This window comes from Myxocyprinus asiaticus, chromosome 21 (assembly GCF_019703515.2).
Source record: "Myxocyprinus asiaticus isolate MX2 ecotype Aquarium Trade chromosome 21, UBuf_Myxa_2, whole genome shotgun sequence".
NCBI classification, from domain to species: Eukaryota; Metazoa; Chordata; class Actinopteri; order Cypriniformes; family Catostomidae; genus Myxocyprinus; species Myxocyprinus asiaticus.
The window spans coordinates 10,318,514-10,333,539 of NC_059364.1; the positions used below are offsets into that span (position 1 = coordinate 10,318,514).

General features: G+C 35.3%; 1 protein-coding gene across 1 annotated transcript in view; it reads left to right on the top strand.

Moving 5' to 3' along the window:
• Nucleotides 1–10,627: 10,627 nt before the first annotated feature.
• The window catches only part of LOC127412423 (collagen alpha-1(IX) chain-like), a 39,175-nt gene continuing 34,776 nt past the window's right edge, over nucleotides 10,628–15,026 (top strand). The window contains exons 1-8 of the mRNA XM_051648763.1: nucleotides 10,628–10,767; nucleotides 11,672–11,728; nucleotides 11,859–11,894; nucleotides 12,609–12,671; nucleotides 13,704–13,757; nucleotides 14,129–14,164; nucleotides 14,793–14,816; nucleotides 14,917–14,970. Of these exons, the coding sequence (XP_051504723.1) occupies nucleotides 10,693–10,767; nucleotides 11,672–11,728; nucleotides 11,859–11,894; nucleotides 12,609–12,671; nucleotides 13,704–13,757; nucleotides 14,129–14,164; nucleotides 14,793–14,816; nucleotides 14,917–14,970 (399 nt within the window). The 5' untranslated portion in view covers nucleotides 10,628–10,692. The remainder of the gene's footprint in view (nucleotides 10,768–11,671; nucleotides 11,729–11,858; nucleotides 11,895–12,608; nucleotides 12,672–13,703; nucleotides 13,758–14,128; nucleotides 14,165–14,792; nucleotides 14,817–14,916; nucleotides 14,971–15,026) is intronic.

A 15,026-nucleotide genomic window follows, 5' to 3' on the forward strand; every position in this document is an offset into this window, starting at 1 on the left:
ATTAGCCTATATTAAGTGTAATTATTTATTATTTAAGTTGCATAAATCTACTGTAAAACCATATTAGAATGTATATGAATGTATAATTGTAATAATAGAGATAGTCAAATATAGAAGTCAGTTGCTATAATAAAGTACTTTGATCATTGTGTTACAGCAAGATTTATGGATGTGTTTCCTCTGCAGTGTTATTCAGATGGCTAATCACCAACTGGTTTGTCTGGTTTGTTGCACAGCTAATTCTTTTTAATCCACTGGTAAATCTAGTAATGTCAAACTTACTATAGAATTATATAGAATCACCTGCAAATATGCAGTTGTTTGATATGATAAAACTGCTTAGTGACATTATTAGGAGTAAGAAAACTTAATGTTGTCTATTGTGTTCCAACACACTGTTCACTTTCACTTTCATTTACATTTATCCATTTAGCATATGCTTTAAACGTATCTATTTTCTTACAATAAGCAAGAAAATCTCTCTATGAAGCAAAATAACTTCCCAAAAAGGAAAGTCTTAAGCTCTTGAAGGAGCCTGTGGGTACACTATATATATATATATAAGGCTTAATTTTTGTCTTTATGAAACAATCACTCAGGGACTTTAAAGTTGAGAAGTCTTAATAATTTGACATTTATAAACATTTCTGTAATTCTAAGTAATTTCAGTCGAACTTAAAGGGATAGTTCACCCAAAATGAAAATTCTCATCTCATAAATCATAAAAATTCTCATAAATCATTAACTCACCCGCAATTCTAGATGTGTATGACTTTTTTTTCTTTTGCTGAACACAAACAAAGATTTTTAGAGGAATGTCTCTAAAAATGTATTCCTAAAATATTTATGGGTACCAAAGATTTGAAGCTCCAAAAAGCATATAAAGGCAGCATAAATGTAATCCATATGACACCAGTGGTTAAACATATATCTTCAGAAGCGATATGATAAGTGTGTGTGAGAAACAGATAAATATTTAAGTCCATTTTATCTATAAAGTCACTTCCCTACCCAATAGGTGGTGATGCACGAAGAATGTGAATCGCCAAAAACAAAAGAAGAATGTGAAAGAGGGGATTGATTGTAATATAAAGGACTTAAATATTGATCTGTTTCTCAACTACACCTATCACTTTGCTTCTAAAGATATGGATTTAACAACTGTAGTCTTGTGGATTACATTTACGCTAACTTAATATTCTTTTTTGACCTTCAATGTTCTGGTCACCATTCACTTGCATTGTATGGAGCTACAGAGCTGAGATATTCCTCTAAAAATCTTTGTTTGTGTTCAGCAGTAGAAAGAAAGTCATACACATCTGGGATGGCAAGAGGGTGAGTTAATGATGAGAGAAGTTTCATTTTTGGGTGAACTATCCCTTTAAGGTCACCATTTCCATGTTTTGCAAAACATCACCAAAAGAAACAGCTCCCTCCTCTAAGACTAAGGAGCAGCCGCATCATTGGGGGTTGTTAGCGTTGTTAGGAACCGATGTGTTCCTAACACCATCAGGCAGCTGTAGATTGTGTTCCGATAGTTGGTCTGGTGAGAACTGAGTGAGTTCTTCAAATCAGACGCATACTGCATCAAACATCTATAGGAATTAGCAAAAATGATCTGGAGGTAATGCATAACTTTCTTTCTCTTTAGTTAATTTCATGTTATTTGATTTAGCTAAATATTGGATATTTAAAAAAATCTTTCAACCCTAAATTCCTTTGAGTAACATTAATTAGGTTTTATATCAGAAATGCACAAAATATCCATATCAAATACACTTTTGTGGCCCACTTATTTTGCTTTTGCTGTTTGCTAAAAAAATATGTGTTTACTATAAAATATGTCTTATGCTCAATCCAGCAGTAATATCTCAAATGCTTTTATTTCTAGGCATGTTTGTCTCTACCTGTTGTGCAACATGATAAAACATAGTTTCTCCACTGGTCTTCATACACACAGTAAGTGGCCTTAATATAAACTCATTTATTAGTGATTTTGGGGTTTTCCTTTTTTGGATAAAGTAAGAATTCAGAGCATGAACAGTATAAAACAGACTTGAAACCCATAAAATGATTTAACTCAATGGGGACACAGCTTTTCAAACATAGAGCGATTGTGCTGTTCTCAGAGTCAACACAGATTTCCCACCAGCAAAGTGTGTTCAACAAACACACCCAACAAAAAGAGGAAGGGGGAGAGTAAGATCATTTTTGAAAAGGGACAAAAAGTACAGAACCTAAAGGTGAAATATAAATTATTTGTATGTTAAATCGAACACTTTCTTATATTTCAGCGTAATATGCACAGACAACTATAAGTAAGCATTTTGAAGGTTGATTCCCCCGAAAAGTGTAAACACTGTGGGTCTGGGGCACTATCAAAAAAATGACCCTGTTTGTTGTGCATCCTGACCAGCCAACAGAGCAACATTGGCTCAACCAATGGTGTCAGTTTGGGGCAGAACTATCTGTTTTCCGACCAATGACAGACAAGCGGGAGAGTTCGGGAAACCTGTTTGAAAACATTCAGTATTTTTTTAATTTAATTTACTGATGCTAATGGTGCAGAAATGCATTCATTTAATAACAAATGAAAGGCTTCATTTGATATTTATCATTAACCAAATTTTCCTTCAAGTGTTGCCACTTTCCAGTATGAGTAATCTACAAACTGAACAAACCATGTGTCCTCAGACCAAAGAAGGGAATGGCTTATTTCCAGGTAAACCTCTTAAAAGCAGTTGACTTATACATACACCTGGTTTAAATGTGTTATTGCTAAAAGGGTTCATCTAGTTCATCCAAAAATCATAATTCTCTTCATTTCCTCAACCTCATGCGATCCCAGATGTGTATGACTTTCTTTCTTCTAATGAATGCAAATGAAGATTTTTAGAAGAATATTTCAGCTCTGTAGATCTGTAAAGTGCAAGTGAATGGTGGCCAGAACTTTGAAGCTCCATTAAGCACATAAATGCAGCATAAAATTAAGCCACATGACTCCAGTGGTTAAATCCATGTCTTCAGAAGCAATATGATAGGTGTGGGTGAGAAACCGATCAATATTTAAGTCCTTTTTTACTATAAATCTCCTCTTTCACGTTCACATTCTTCTTTTGTTTTTGGCAATTTGCATTATTTGTGCATATCGCCACCTACTGGGCTGGGAGGAGAATTTATTTAGAATTTAAAAAGGACCTAAATATTGATCGGTTTCTCATCCACACCTATCATATCGCTTCTGAAGATATGGATTTAACCACTGGAGTCATGTGGATTACTTTTATGCTGCATTTCTGTGCTTTTTGGAGCTTCAAAGTTCTGGCCACCATTCACTTGCATTATACAAACCTACAGAGTGAAAAATCTTCGTTTGCGTTCATCAGAAGAAAAAAAGTCACACATATCTGGGATGGCATGAGGGTGAGTAAATGATGAGAGAATTGAAAGTTTTGGGTAAACTATCCCTTTAACTTCAAGTCTCATATCCAATAGGATTTCATATAATGACTCAGTTTAACATTGCTGAGCTGGCAAGGAGAGGAACGGTAACGAAGGTGCCTGGAACGATGTCTCAGCATGTTGCATATAAGATCGGCCCAGAGTTCAATTTCAGGATTAACACCAGGTAACTCTGTCTGACCAGAGGATGTTCTGTTTGAATGGTAGAAAGTGCCTTGATCCTTCCTAGTACCTTCCATTTATTGCATATTAAGCATTTCCCCTTAAATATCCGTTACACTTTTACAATAATACAGACACAAAGGTCGCAATTTCCTATATATATATATATATATATAAATCTCGAAATCACTTACGCCGTGTTCACACATTCTACGTGAGCGGGGCGTTTTCGTTTCGGCGCCCATATTAAACAGATGACACATATACACTGCAAGCGTGAGTCGCGAGGTGACGCCTATTTTAGTCGCGCGGCTCAAGCTGAGCTCAGCGGCTCTGGGTGCAGTACATCACTAAAATAATCAGGAGATTATAGAAAAGACAAAACAGCAAATCCAAATGATTCAAACCGAACCTATAGTACACTACAATTAATATGTCTGCATGCAATTCAACGGAATAAAATAAATTAATTAAGGAAAGAATGAATAAACTGCCGGACATTTTGCCATTCTGTGTATATAAGTGTACAATATAGACATAACATTAACCAATCACAACCAAGTGTGCTGATAAATATGAAGTGCACGTGACTGCCCGCTGTAAACTTGAAGCAGCAATAACCTAAGCTTATTATGACCTTATTAAAGAAATTGTTTGGCGTAGGACCCCACAGATAACTTTATTTTCTGCGCAGAGGCGCTGCTGTTTCTCACGGAGGATGTGTGAACCTGGCATGAATCCAGCGTTACCTGGAAAAGCTTGAGAACAACCCGCACTTTTGGCACGTGGCGACATCTACTGGCCACTGATGGAACTTCCTCTGTCCATGGTCCTGAATTAGAAAATCAAGACTTAAAATTATTCACACAAACCGCATTCATTTAATTAAATACTGTGTATCACTAACTAAAAGTACCAAGAATGTTACCATGTTATTTTGTACATGTACAATGGTATTCTTTGAAGTACCTAGGAGTACCTAGGAGTACCATTTGTCATGGTGCATGAACATGGAAATCAATCTGTAGCCATTTGATACCATCACTGTACCATGGTACTGTCACAGCACTGTTTTGTTTGCCTAATATTGCCTAATACATTTTTAGTAGATTAATATTCACAGTTAGTGTCATGTCTGATTGCACTGTTGCTAAAAGTAATGGTTTAAGTCATGATATTCTATTCCTGAATCAGATCTGTGTTTCCCATGGGACTGCCTGAGGAATTTGCATTTTCTGCAACATATCGGATGAGTGGGAATACCCCGAATATGAATTGGAATCTGTGGCAAATGCAAGGCCTGAATGGGAATGAACAGCTTGCAGTGAGACTCAACGGGGAGGCCCTGTCTGTGGAGTTCGCTTACAGAACTCATGAAAACAGAGTTATGACTGCTTCATTCCCTTATCAAACACACCTGTTCAATTCTCAGTGGCACACGATTTTACTGGTTGTCAAAAAAGGCTCTGTGAGTCTGATATCAGACTGCATTGTAACAGATTCACAGCAGCTGGCACCAAGAGGACAAGTTAATCTAGATGGATTCACTCATATTGGGAAACTGAAGGACAGCTCTGCAATAGCTGTGTCGGTGAGCATCAGTTATTTATTTTCTACATTTGCACATGGAAGTACAATCAGATGGTACTTTGATATACATGTCATGATACTGAATGATTACCATCATATTTACATGGTATATGGCCAAATAAATATGGTATTACCATGGTAAATGTAAAAAAAAAACATGTTATTATGATGGCAGTAATACCATGGTATTTTGTTATCATATAAGGATATACAGTATATTACAAGGACATGGTTTTTGAACATTTACCAATATGTCCAAGTCCAATATACAGTATTTATGGTACGTTCATAAAATGTATCCAAGTAAATATGGCATTGCCATAATAAATCCATAGTTACATAGTCAATAGGTGTTTAAAGATGAGAAATACAATTAAAGGGTTAGTTTAACCAAAAATGAAAATTCTCTCATCATTTACTCACCCTCCTGCCATCCTAGATGTGTATGACTTTCTTTCTTCAGCTGAACACAAACAAAGATTTTTAGAAGAATATCTCAGCTCTGTAGATCCATACAGTGCAAGTGAATGGTGATCAGGCCTTTAAAGCTCCAAAAAGGAATTAAAGTCAGTATAAAAGTAATCCATCAAACTCCAGTGGTGTAATCAATGTTTTCCGAAGTGATCCAGTTGGTTTTGGGTAAAAACAGACCTAAATGCAACTCCTTTTTTACTGTATATCTTGACAGCAGTCTCCTTAGCAATCATAATTTGAAGCTCTATTACACTTCCTATAGCGCCATCTAGCGCTCTGTGCATGTGTCAAGCACTAGGAAGTGTAATGGAGCTTAAAATCATGATCGTGCCTAGAGACTGCAATGGCTAGATGTACAGTGAAAATGGAGTTATATTTTGGTCTGATTAAGCCACTGGAGTCGTATGGATTACTTTTAAGGTGACTTTAATCTCCTTTTTGGTGCTACAGTGGCCATTCACCATTCACTTGCATTGTGAGGACCAACATAACTGAGATATTCTTCTAAAAATCTTTGTTTGTGTTATGCAGAAGAAAGAAAGTCATATACATCTGGGATGGCAGCAGGGTGAGTAAATGATGAGAGAATTTTCATTTTTGGGTGAGCTATCCCTTTATATGCAGATAATGTAACACAAAATACAAGAACAAAAGCATGAAAAAGTGGTAACCTTCATTTGTTACCTAAGGAGCTATTTCTACTTGATCTAACCCATAAAAATTACTTTCACTGGTATAATTGTCAGGGAAATACATTTTTTTTAATGAACTAAAACCAGTTTATTTAGATGTTACCACATGAAGTACAGTACATTTGAAAGGTTTTTTAGTGTATAGGCCTACTGTGAACAATGTTTTGTGAGGTAACTTAAAAACATGTGCTTCATGTGTAACAATCTAAATTAACTGGTTTTAGTTCATTCAAAAATGTTATTTAATATGACTAAATTTACCTGACGATTACACCAGTGAAAGTAATTTGTTACCACTTTTTTTCCATGCATACTTTTTGAGGTCAGCATATCTGAGTCATTCTAAGACATGAGTTTGAGGGCTGCTCTCAGAAGCAGACTGCCTCTTTAAATGGAATTTGAGCTCTGCTGAAGAGATTCAGCAGATATGTGAAAATTCTAGCAGTGAGGTTCTAGTCCAACAGCTGACCTACATTACATGCAAAGTCTTCTCTCCACAACAATAACTGCACAAATTATTTCTGCCAGTTCCAATAATGAAACAAAGATCCAAGTCTGCCGTTCTCTTGCTTTTGGTCAGCCATTGTTCAGTTTGAATTGGCCAATGAAGAAATTAACCATTGATTAGTTGCCAAAAATCAATGCATTACACTTTCACCGATTGTGTTCTAACTCTAAATGTTTACCAAATGTCATATCTTGTCACAAATAGGACTAATGAATACTGTAGTGAGTGTAATATTTGAAGCCAGCATCATATCCAAACCCACATACAGAAATGCTGATGTGAAATATTCAATTCTGGGTAACACTTTACAGTAAGGTTGTATTAACATTAGTTACTTCATTAGTTAACAATGAACAAAACTTTTACACCACTTATTAATTTTGGTTAATGTTAAGTTTCAACATATACTATTACGTTAACATGAACTAACTATGATCAATCATATTATTTTATAAATGAACATTAATCAAGATTAATAAATGCTGTTAAAATATGGTTTATTTTTAGTCCATAATACGTAATGCATTTACTAATGTTAATAAACAGAACCTTAGAACCTTATTGTAAAGTGTTACAGATCAAATTGTTAAATCATATTTGGAATTCCTATGAAGTTAAGCATTTTCTGAAACCTGTTAGATGAATTATTTGTGTGGCTATTCACTTTGAACTTTTTAAGGAATTAAAAGTTAATTTCAATTGGCCACAGTAAACATAAGTTACAAGTAGTTTTAAAGCGGTTCTTTTTAATCTAAAGCAATTTATAAAACAGCATGTGAGGGACAGAGCTTTCTACACTGTAAAATCTATTTAGTTGACCTTACTTAGATTTTTAAGGCAATAGGTTTGGATACTTTTGTGTAAGTATACGTACTTATACATAAGTAAACATACTTATTTGGCTCAAGTAAACTACACTTAATTATTTAAGTTAACTAGTTACAAGTAAACTTAACTCTTCTGTGATTAAAGTATTATTGGTTTTATTGAATTATTGAAATATTGAGTTGTACCATGTCCTATACAGTTTAAGAGAAGTTATGACTGGATTCTCCTTAGTCCTTCATAGTGCACATAAATCTGCACTTTTTAAAGTAAAGTTGAGAAGAGATCACACAAATCACAACTATCAACCAGCAAAACAACAGCTATAGTCTTAAGAATTTAAACTGTACTTTTATAAATAACAATTATTATTTTTCTACATAAGTTCACTTGTTTTGACCAAACATACAAACAAGAGCAAGGGCTTATGGGACACAGCTGCAATTTTGTACTTGATGATTTTGAGTTAGTAGTACTCAAAGCCAAAGTTTAAAGAATGTATATATTTGAGTTATGATTCAAAAAGGTGGCATTTCATGTACAGATTAATTAAGACCACTTAAATATTTTCATAGTTGACAACTTTAGGATTTAGAGAGTAACGGTAACTAAATTAAAACTAGGAAGAATAGTAAACATTAAGCTTACTGTAAGTTGAGTCAACTATTTTTCCTTTTATTCAAAGGAACAATCTTAGTTACTTTTGTATAACTTTAAAATTACTGAGTCACAAAATGATCAGCAAACTGCCCAGTCCACACCAAAAAAATTGATTGTCCAGCAAAAAAGAATAAAACTAACTAAAGTATTAAACAAATTTTTTTTCTTTTTATCCCATTTTCTCCACAGTTTGGAATGCCCAATTCCCACTACTTAGTATATCCTCGTGGTGGCGCGGTTACTCACCTCAATCCGGGTGGCGGAGGACAAGTCTCAGTTGCCTTCACTTCTGAGACCGTGAATCCTCGCATCTTATCACGTGGCTTGTTGTGCATGACACCGCGGAGACTCCGCACGTGGAGGCTCATGCTACTCTCCGTGATCCACGCACAACTTACCATGCGCCCCATTGAGAGCGAGAACCACTAATCATGACCATGAGGAGGTTACCCCATGTGACTCTACTCTCCCTAGCAACTGGGCCAATTTGGTTGCTTAGGAGACCTGGCTGGAGTCACTCAGCACACCCTGGATTCGAACTCGCGACTCCAGGGGTGGTAGTCAGTGTCAATACTCGCTGAGCTACCCAAGCCCCCGAAAAACATTTCTGAAAATAATTATCCAACAGTAAACAATTCAATACCCCATGGGTTACATTTATCATAACACTTTTGATTGTTGTTTGTCTGTTGTTTCAGTTTGAACTGCAGTCAATGCTGATCCACTGTGACTTGACCATACCACAGAGAGACAGATGCGGTGACCTCCCCGCCAGGAGACAGGTGAGTTTAAAAGGCTGAGACCACTAGTGAAAATGCTTCTATTTAGCTTTTTTTATTTTTTATTATTAAATATATTTTTGCTCCACAAAATCTAATTAGCAAAACAAATTAGGTGAAAAGCTGTATTGAAACACTTAGGCTGCATCCTTTTATGATTCTTTTGAAAATCTTTTGAACTGTGTTATTAGGGCAACACAATTTAATGTGAAGTCACATTCCTGAGAGTGAGAGCTTTCATTTGATTCGTGACTTGTCCATTTATGTGCTATGTGTAGGACTTTTATTTTTATATAAATATTTCTACCCCATTACCTCTGGAGGGCGCTAATTTTCAACGCAAATGATTTGTGGTCTTATTTTGTTATTTGCAGAATGCAGAAGTGATGGTTATCTCTGCAATGTTCAGATTCTACCTCATATGCCTGACTTATGGATACAGAGACTTTAAAATTTTAATTGTACATTTTTTTCGCGATATAGCGCCCCCCTTTGGACCCACCAGCGGGTCCGCTGAATGTAAGAGGTTTAACATGGCCAGTGTCACAAGTTTACTTACATTTGATTAGTGATCTAGAAATAGTGAAGATTCTTATTAAAAATATTAAATATCTTGGTCACACTTTATATTAGGTGGCCTTAACTACTATGTACTAACATTAAATACATACAAGACTATGTATTTACTGTGTAACTACTGAGGTTGAGGTATGGGTAGGTTTAGGAGTAAGGGTAGTGTAGGGTTAGAATTAGGGGTTAGAGTTAGGTTTTGGGGTAAGGGTTGGGTAAGGGGTAAAGTTAACAGTGTAACTACAAATGTAATTAAATGCAAGTACTTTAAATGTAATTACAATGCAACAACCTGTATGTACATAATAAGTACATTGTATCAAATGGTTAAGTACATAGTAGTTAAGGCCACCTAATATAAAGTGGGTCCATTTTAATATCTGTCTATTTAATGCCATAACTTTTCTTTGTTTTAAAGTTTTCAGTATCATATTTTTTTTTCTTAGAAAAAAATAAAAAAATAAAAATAAAAAAAATACAATAAAAAATGGAATGTTACGGCATTGCTCAGATTACTGTTTCCAGTTTCCCCTCTGTCTCCCAAAGATCAATAAGTATTTGCCCACAAAGGTTAAATGTCACTGTCTAGTAAAATTTCCCGCCGTCTATTCGAATGCGTCAGGGGCGTAGATTCTGGGGGGGATGGGAGGGAGGTAGCCCCCCCAATAATTAAAACAAGCAAGTACTGTATGTAAATGTAACATGTAAATGCTTCATGCTGCAACCCCCACAATGTTGAAGCCAAATCTACGCCCTTGGAATGCCTGCTCAACTCCTCCTCTCATTCTGCTAATCTCCTCCAATTACAGACCCAGAACAAAGCATCTCATGTATATGCATGATGACTCTGTGGTTATGGTCTCCCTTGAGTTCAGATAGTTGAAAGGGGATTTAGTTGGGTTTCTTGGTCAGGGGGTCCTTCAACCCAACTGATCCAGAACACAGGGGTTTTTGTATCTTTTGGGAAGTCATGGCTCGCATTAAAGGTGTGCACGGGCCATTTTTACTGATTTTGTTGGAGATAACCATCATCTGCACGGCACAGGTAAATGCAACCATTCTTTGTTCTTTTGCTTTCAGAAATCTGAAGCGGAATTTGAGGTGAGTTCATGTAATTATATTGCATATTAAATAGAAAAGAGTGAAGAGAGAGCATATGTAACAATGTATAATCACAAATGCAAAAAGGATCATTTTCTTTCATGCATGTTTTCTTGTGATCTGTACATTCTACACTACCAATAAAAAGTTTGGACACACTTGACTGAATGTATGTTTCTCGTAATCTTAAACCCTTTTGATCTGAAGGACTGTGCTTAAATGCTTGAAATTGCTTTGTAGACAAAAATAAATTGTGCTTATGTATGAATATCCTTAAACTTTTGTTGATGTTGTTTTTTAAATAAATTAGTTGGATAGGATAGTGAAGAAAAAGCAGCCAACAAGTGTCCAGCATACAGTACATGGGAACTCCTTCAGTACCTTATGAAATTGGTTAAGAGAATGAGTGTGCAGGGCTGAAATCTAGACAAAGGGTGGCTACTCTGAAGAAGTTAAAATATAAGTTAGTTTGATTTGTTTAACATGTTTTCATCACTACAAATCCTCATACTTCCATTTGTGTTATTTCATAGTTTTTAAGACTTTACTATTATTTTAAAATGTGGAAAATAGTAATAATAAAGAATGAGTAGGTGTGTCCAAACATTTGATTGGCAGTCTATATGTTCTAAGGAACAACTGCACACCTGTTGCACAGCAGGTGTTTGGTTACTTGATTAAACTTCCTTATCTGACCGAAACTTTACATGTAGGTTATTATTTGTGGTATACGTTTTACTTCATGGATTATTTAGTCTTTATATTGCATAAATCTTTACATCTTAGATATGTACAGGAAAACACACAGTAGGAATATGACAGCATTGTTCACTTGTCTATTTGAACAGAGGGATGGAGGTGGCCCTCCCGGCCCTCCAGGTGTGCCTGGAATAGACGGCATTGCTGTGAGTTGTGTTTTAAAAATTTGAAATATTTATATGACTTCATTTAAAATATTATCTGTAATTTCATCACCAACACAGCAATCCATTATGCATTACTGAATAGCTCAATGTTTGTTGTTGTTTCCTGCAGGGGGAGAGAGGGGACCCTGGTGAAGAAGGCTCTGCTGTAAATATCAACATTCTATGTTATACACTGAGGTTTTATAGGGATAGTTTAATCCAAAATGTAAATTCTGTAATCATTTACTCACCCTCATGTTGTTCCAAATTTGTATGACTTCTGCGTAACGTAAAAGATTAAATTTTGAAAAATATATAGTCATTTATATTATATGCAACTGCAAAGAATGGGGATTGAAGTTTGCCAGCATCAAAAAAGATGCACAAACACCATAAAAGTATCATAACTGTAGTTCATACAACTTAAACAATATATATATATATATATATATATATATATATATATATATATATATATATATATATTGTCTTCTTCAATAGTCTTCAATAACTGTGTGATGAACAGAGTGATATTTAAGCCATTATTCACTGATAATCTTGACATCTTCCCTAGCTTTTCTTGACACGTTCATGATAGTTCATGGGAGAAGTAATGACATCTAATTTGTACACTTTTATAAAAGCATTAAGGTGCTTTTTCATCCCTTATGAAGCTCGATTGCTTAAATCCCCACTATTTGTAGCTGTATGGAAAGAAACGACCAACATATTCTTCAAAACTTCAAAAGTCCTGTTGGTTAGGAACAACATGAGAGTGAGTAAATGATGACAGAATTTACATGTTTGGGTGAACTGTCCATTTCATTTTCTATATTCAGGAAGTCTGTTGTCTCTTACACACTGTGGTTTATATCTAAAGGGTCCTGATGGAGATCCTGGGAAACCTGGTTCTGCTGGACTTCCTGGATCACCTGGAGCTGATGTAAGTAATGGCATACAACACATTTTTGGATTTTCTTTAGAATATGTTAACATTTAAATAAGCTGCTGGAAAAGGGACCCTGTCTCAGAGTTCTACTGATGGCAGGCAGAGCTCATAGCCAGGTCAAAAATGCAGGGAATTTCTCACGCCGGATTGAAGGAAAGACCCCAGGAAGGAGGTTTACCCTACAGACAACAGGGTTTTTGTTTAAACCAGGACACCCAAAGCCTGGAATTAATTAAAGTAGATTCCCTGTGAAAATGGAAGTAGGGGTCAAGAAAATGTCTACTCTGGGACTGAAGATCTACAAAGGTGTTGAATGACTAGACCTGACAGGTTTTTTTATTTAGGTATCAAGTGTGGTGGCATATTTAATTGTGAGGTCATGATTTTGGTTAACGTGTAAAACATATGTGTTGCTTACAAAATGACTTCAGGATCCCAACACATTTGTCTAATGAATTTCCATGACTTTTCACAATAACTGAATAAGGATTATTAAAAATAATTTTAAAGAGATTGCAACATTTAGCCAATAAAACACTTTAGAGCTCAGCGTAACTAGAAACATTCATATTAACTATTGAAATATACATGACTTTTTAAACATTAATTAATTAATTAATTGACTTTTCCAGGCCTGGAAATCACAATTTTATAATTCCTTGATATTTCCAGGTTTCCCATGACCATCGCAAAAAAACAAACAAACAAAAAAAACACTTAAAACAGACTAAGATGGTTAGCTGGTCTCCCAGCCTGGTCTGGCTGGTGTTTTGGCTGTTTGTAGAGGTGGCCAACCATCTTAAAACAGCTAAGACCAGCAAACCAGTTCTGTCTGGTTTAAGATGTTTTTCTTTTTCAGCAGGTTGTGGGAACCATGTAACTAGTTTTGTTGCATTTTGAAAAGTTTTATTGATGAACTGTTTTCAAACTTGATATAACTAATTTGCCCCTAAAAAGTCAAATCTTTTGTCATGTAATGTTTTAAGGGGTAATAATTTAACATTTCCCCTCTTCTCTGTTCCTTAGGGACTGACTGGCACCATAGGAGAGCTGGGCCCTGACGGCCTCCCAGGACAGAAGGTGACTGACTAATGAACTTCTCAGTTTTCTGCCTGACAGACCTCAGTAGGGACCTTGGCTAAAAATCAGCGCACTAACTAGCCTTGCAGAAGGAATTATGACGTACAAAGTATTTTCACATGACCAGTAGTTCCTAACCCTGTCTGTATGCTCCCTAATCTGTGTGGGCAAGTCAAATTCATAACCACACCAGTGTTTAGACATTGCACTCTGCCTGTAAATATAATCTGGCTTTATGTGATTTTAATGTACTACTTTCAAACATAGCATTTGTATTGATTATTACTCTCTTTTGTAGTACTATATGTTTGAACATCTTTCGTTCATTGTTTCAAATTGTGTTAAACTGTTTAATTGTTGTTGTGAAACAGGGTGAACCCGGAAAACCTGGACCAAGAGGAGAAGCCGTAAGTCTAATATAGTCGAAGTCTTTAAACATCTCAGAGGCCCAAATGTCTGAGACCACATTAAAAATCTGCCATTCTTACATTTAAACTTAGAAATAAACAGATAAATTCTGATATAAAATGAATAAATATTGTGGACTATTTATAAGTCACTAATTATATTTAAGCACATTTGCTTATATGCTTTCTCTGAAGCATAAAAGATGCTCTTTGGAACGTTCTCAGACCAATCATCAGGTTTCGCACAAACTTGTGAAATCCATGCCAGCTTAAGTGCATTCTGTCATGAAAGAAAAAAAGGGGGGATGTACCAAACACAATATAATTTACATTTAAGTCTTTATAATTTGTAATTAAATATTTTATATTACATTTAAAAAAGAATTTGAAATTTGAATATTTTCCTCTAGTTGTCTCAGACTTTTGAACCCCACTGTGTAATTGTTCTATGTTTCTGACAACTGCAAAGTAAATAAAGTTAATCAAAAGAAATATGATTTATGTACAGTTTGGTCCATATTAAATAAATATAAATATACATGTTTTACACCTAAAAATATCTCTGAAATGGTAAAAACTTTCAAATACAATAATCATTTAATGCAAGAAGTACTTTCTCTTTTTATAGGGTGTTGGACCTGATGGACCTATTGTAAGTGCCTTTTGTTTTATATGATAAATTAACTAAAGCAATGGTGGACACAAATTGGATGGTGGACACAAAAGATAAAATTTGATACATGTTTGCACAGGGACCACCAGGACCAGGAGGACTTCCGGGTGAGCTGGGAAAAGTGGGACCCCCTGTGAGTGACTCTTTAACTCCCGACACTAAAATAAAATAGCTGTTTTCGTTTACAAA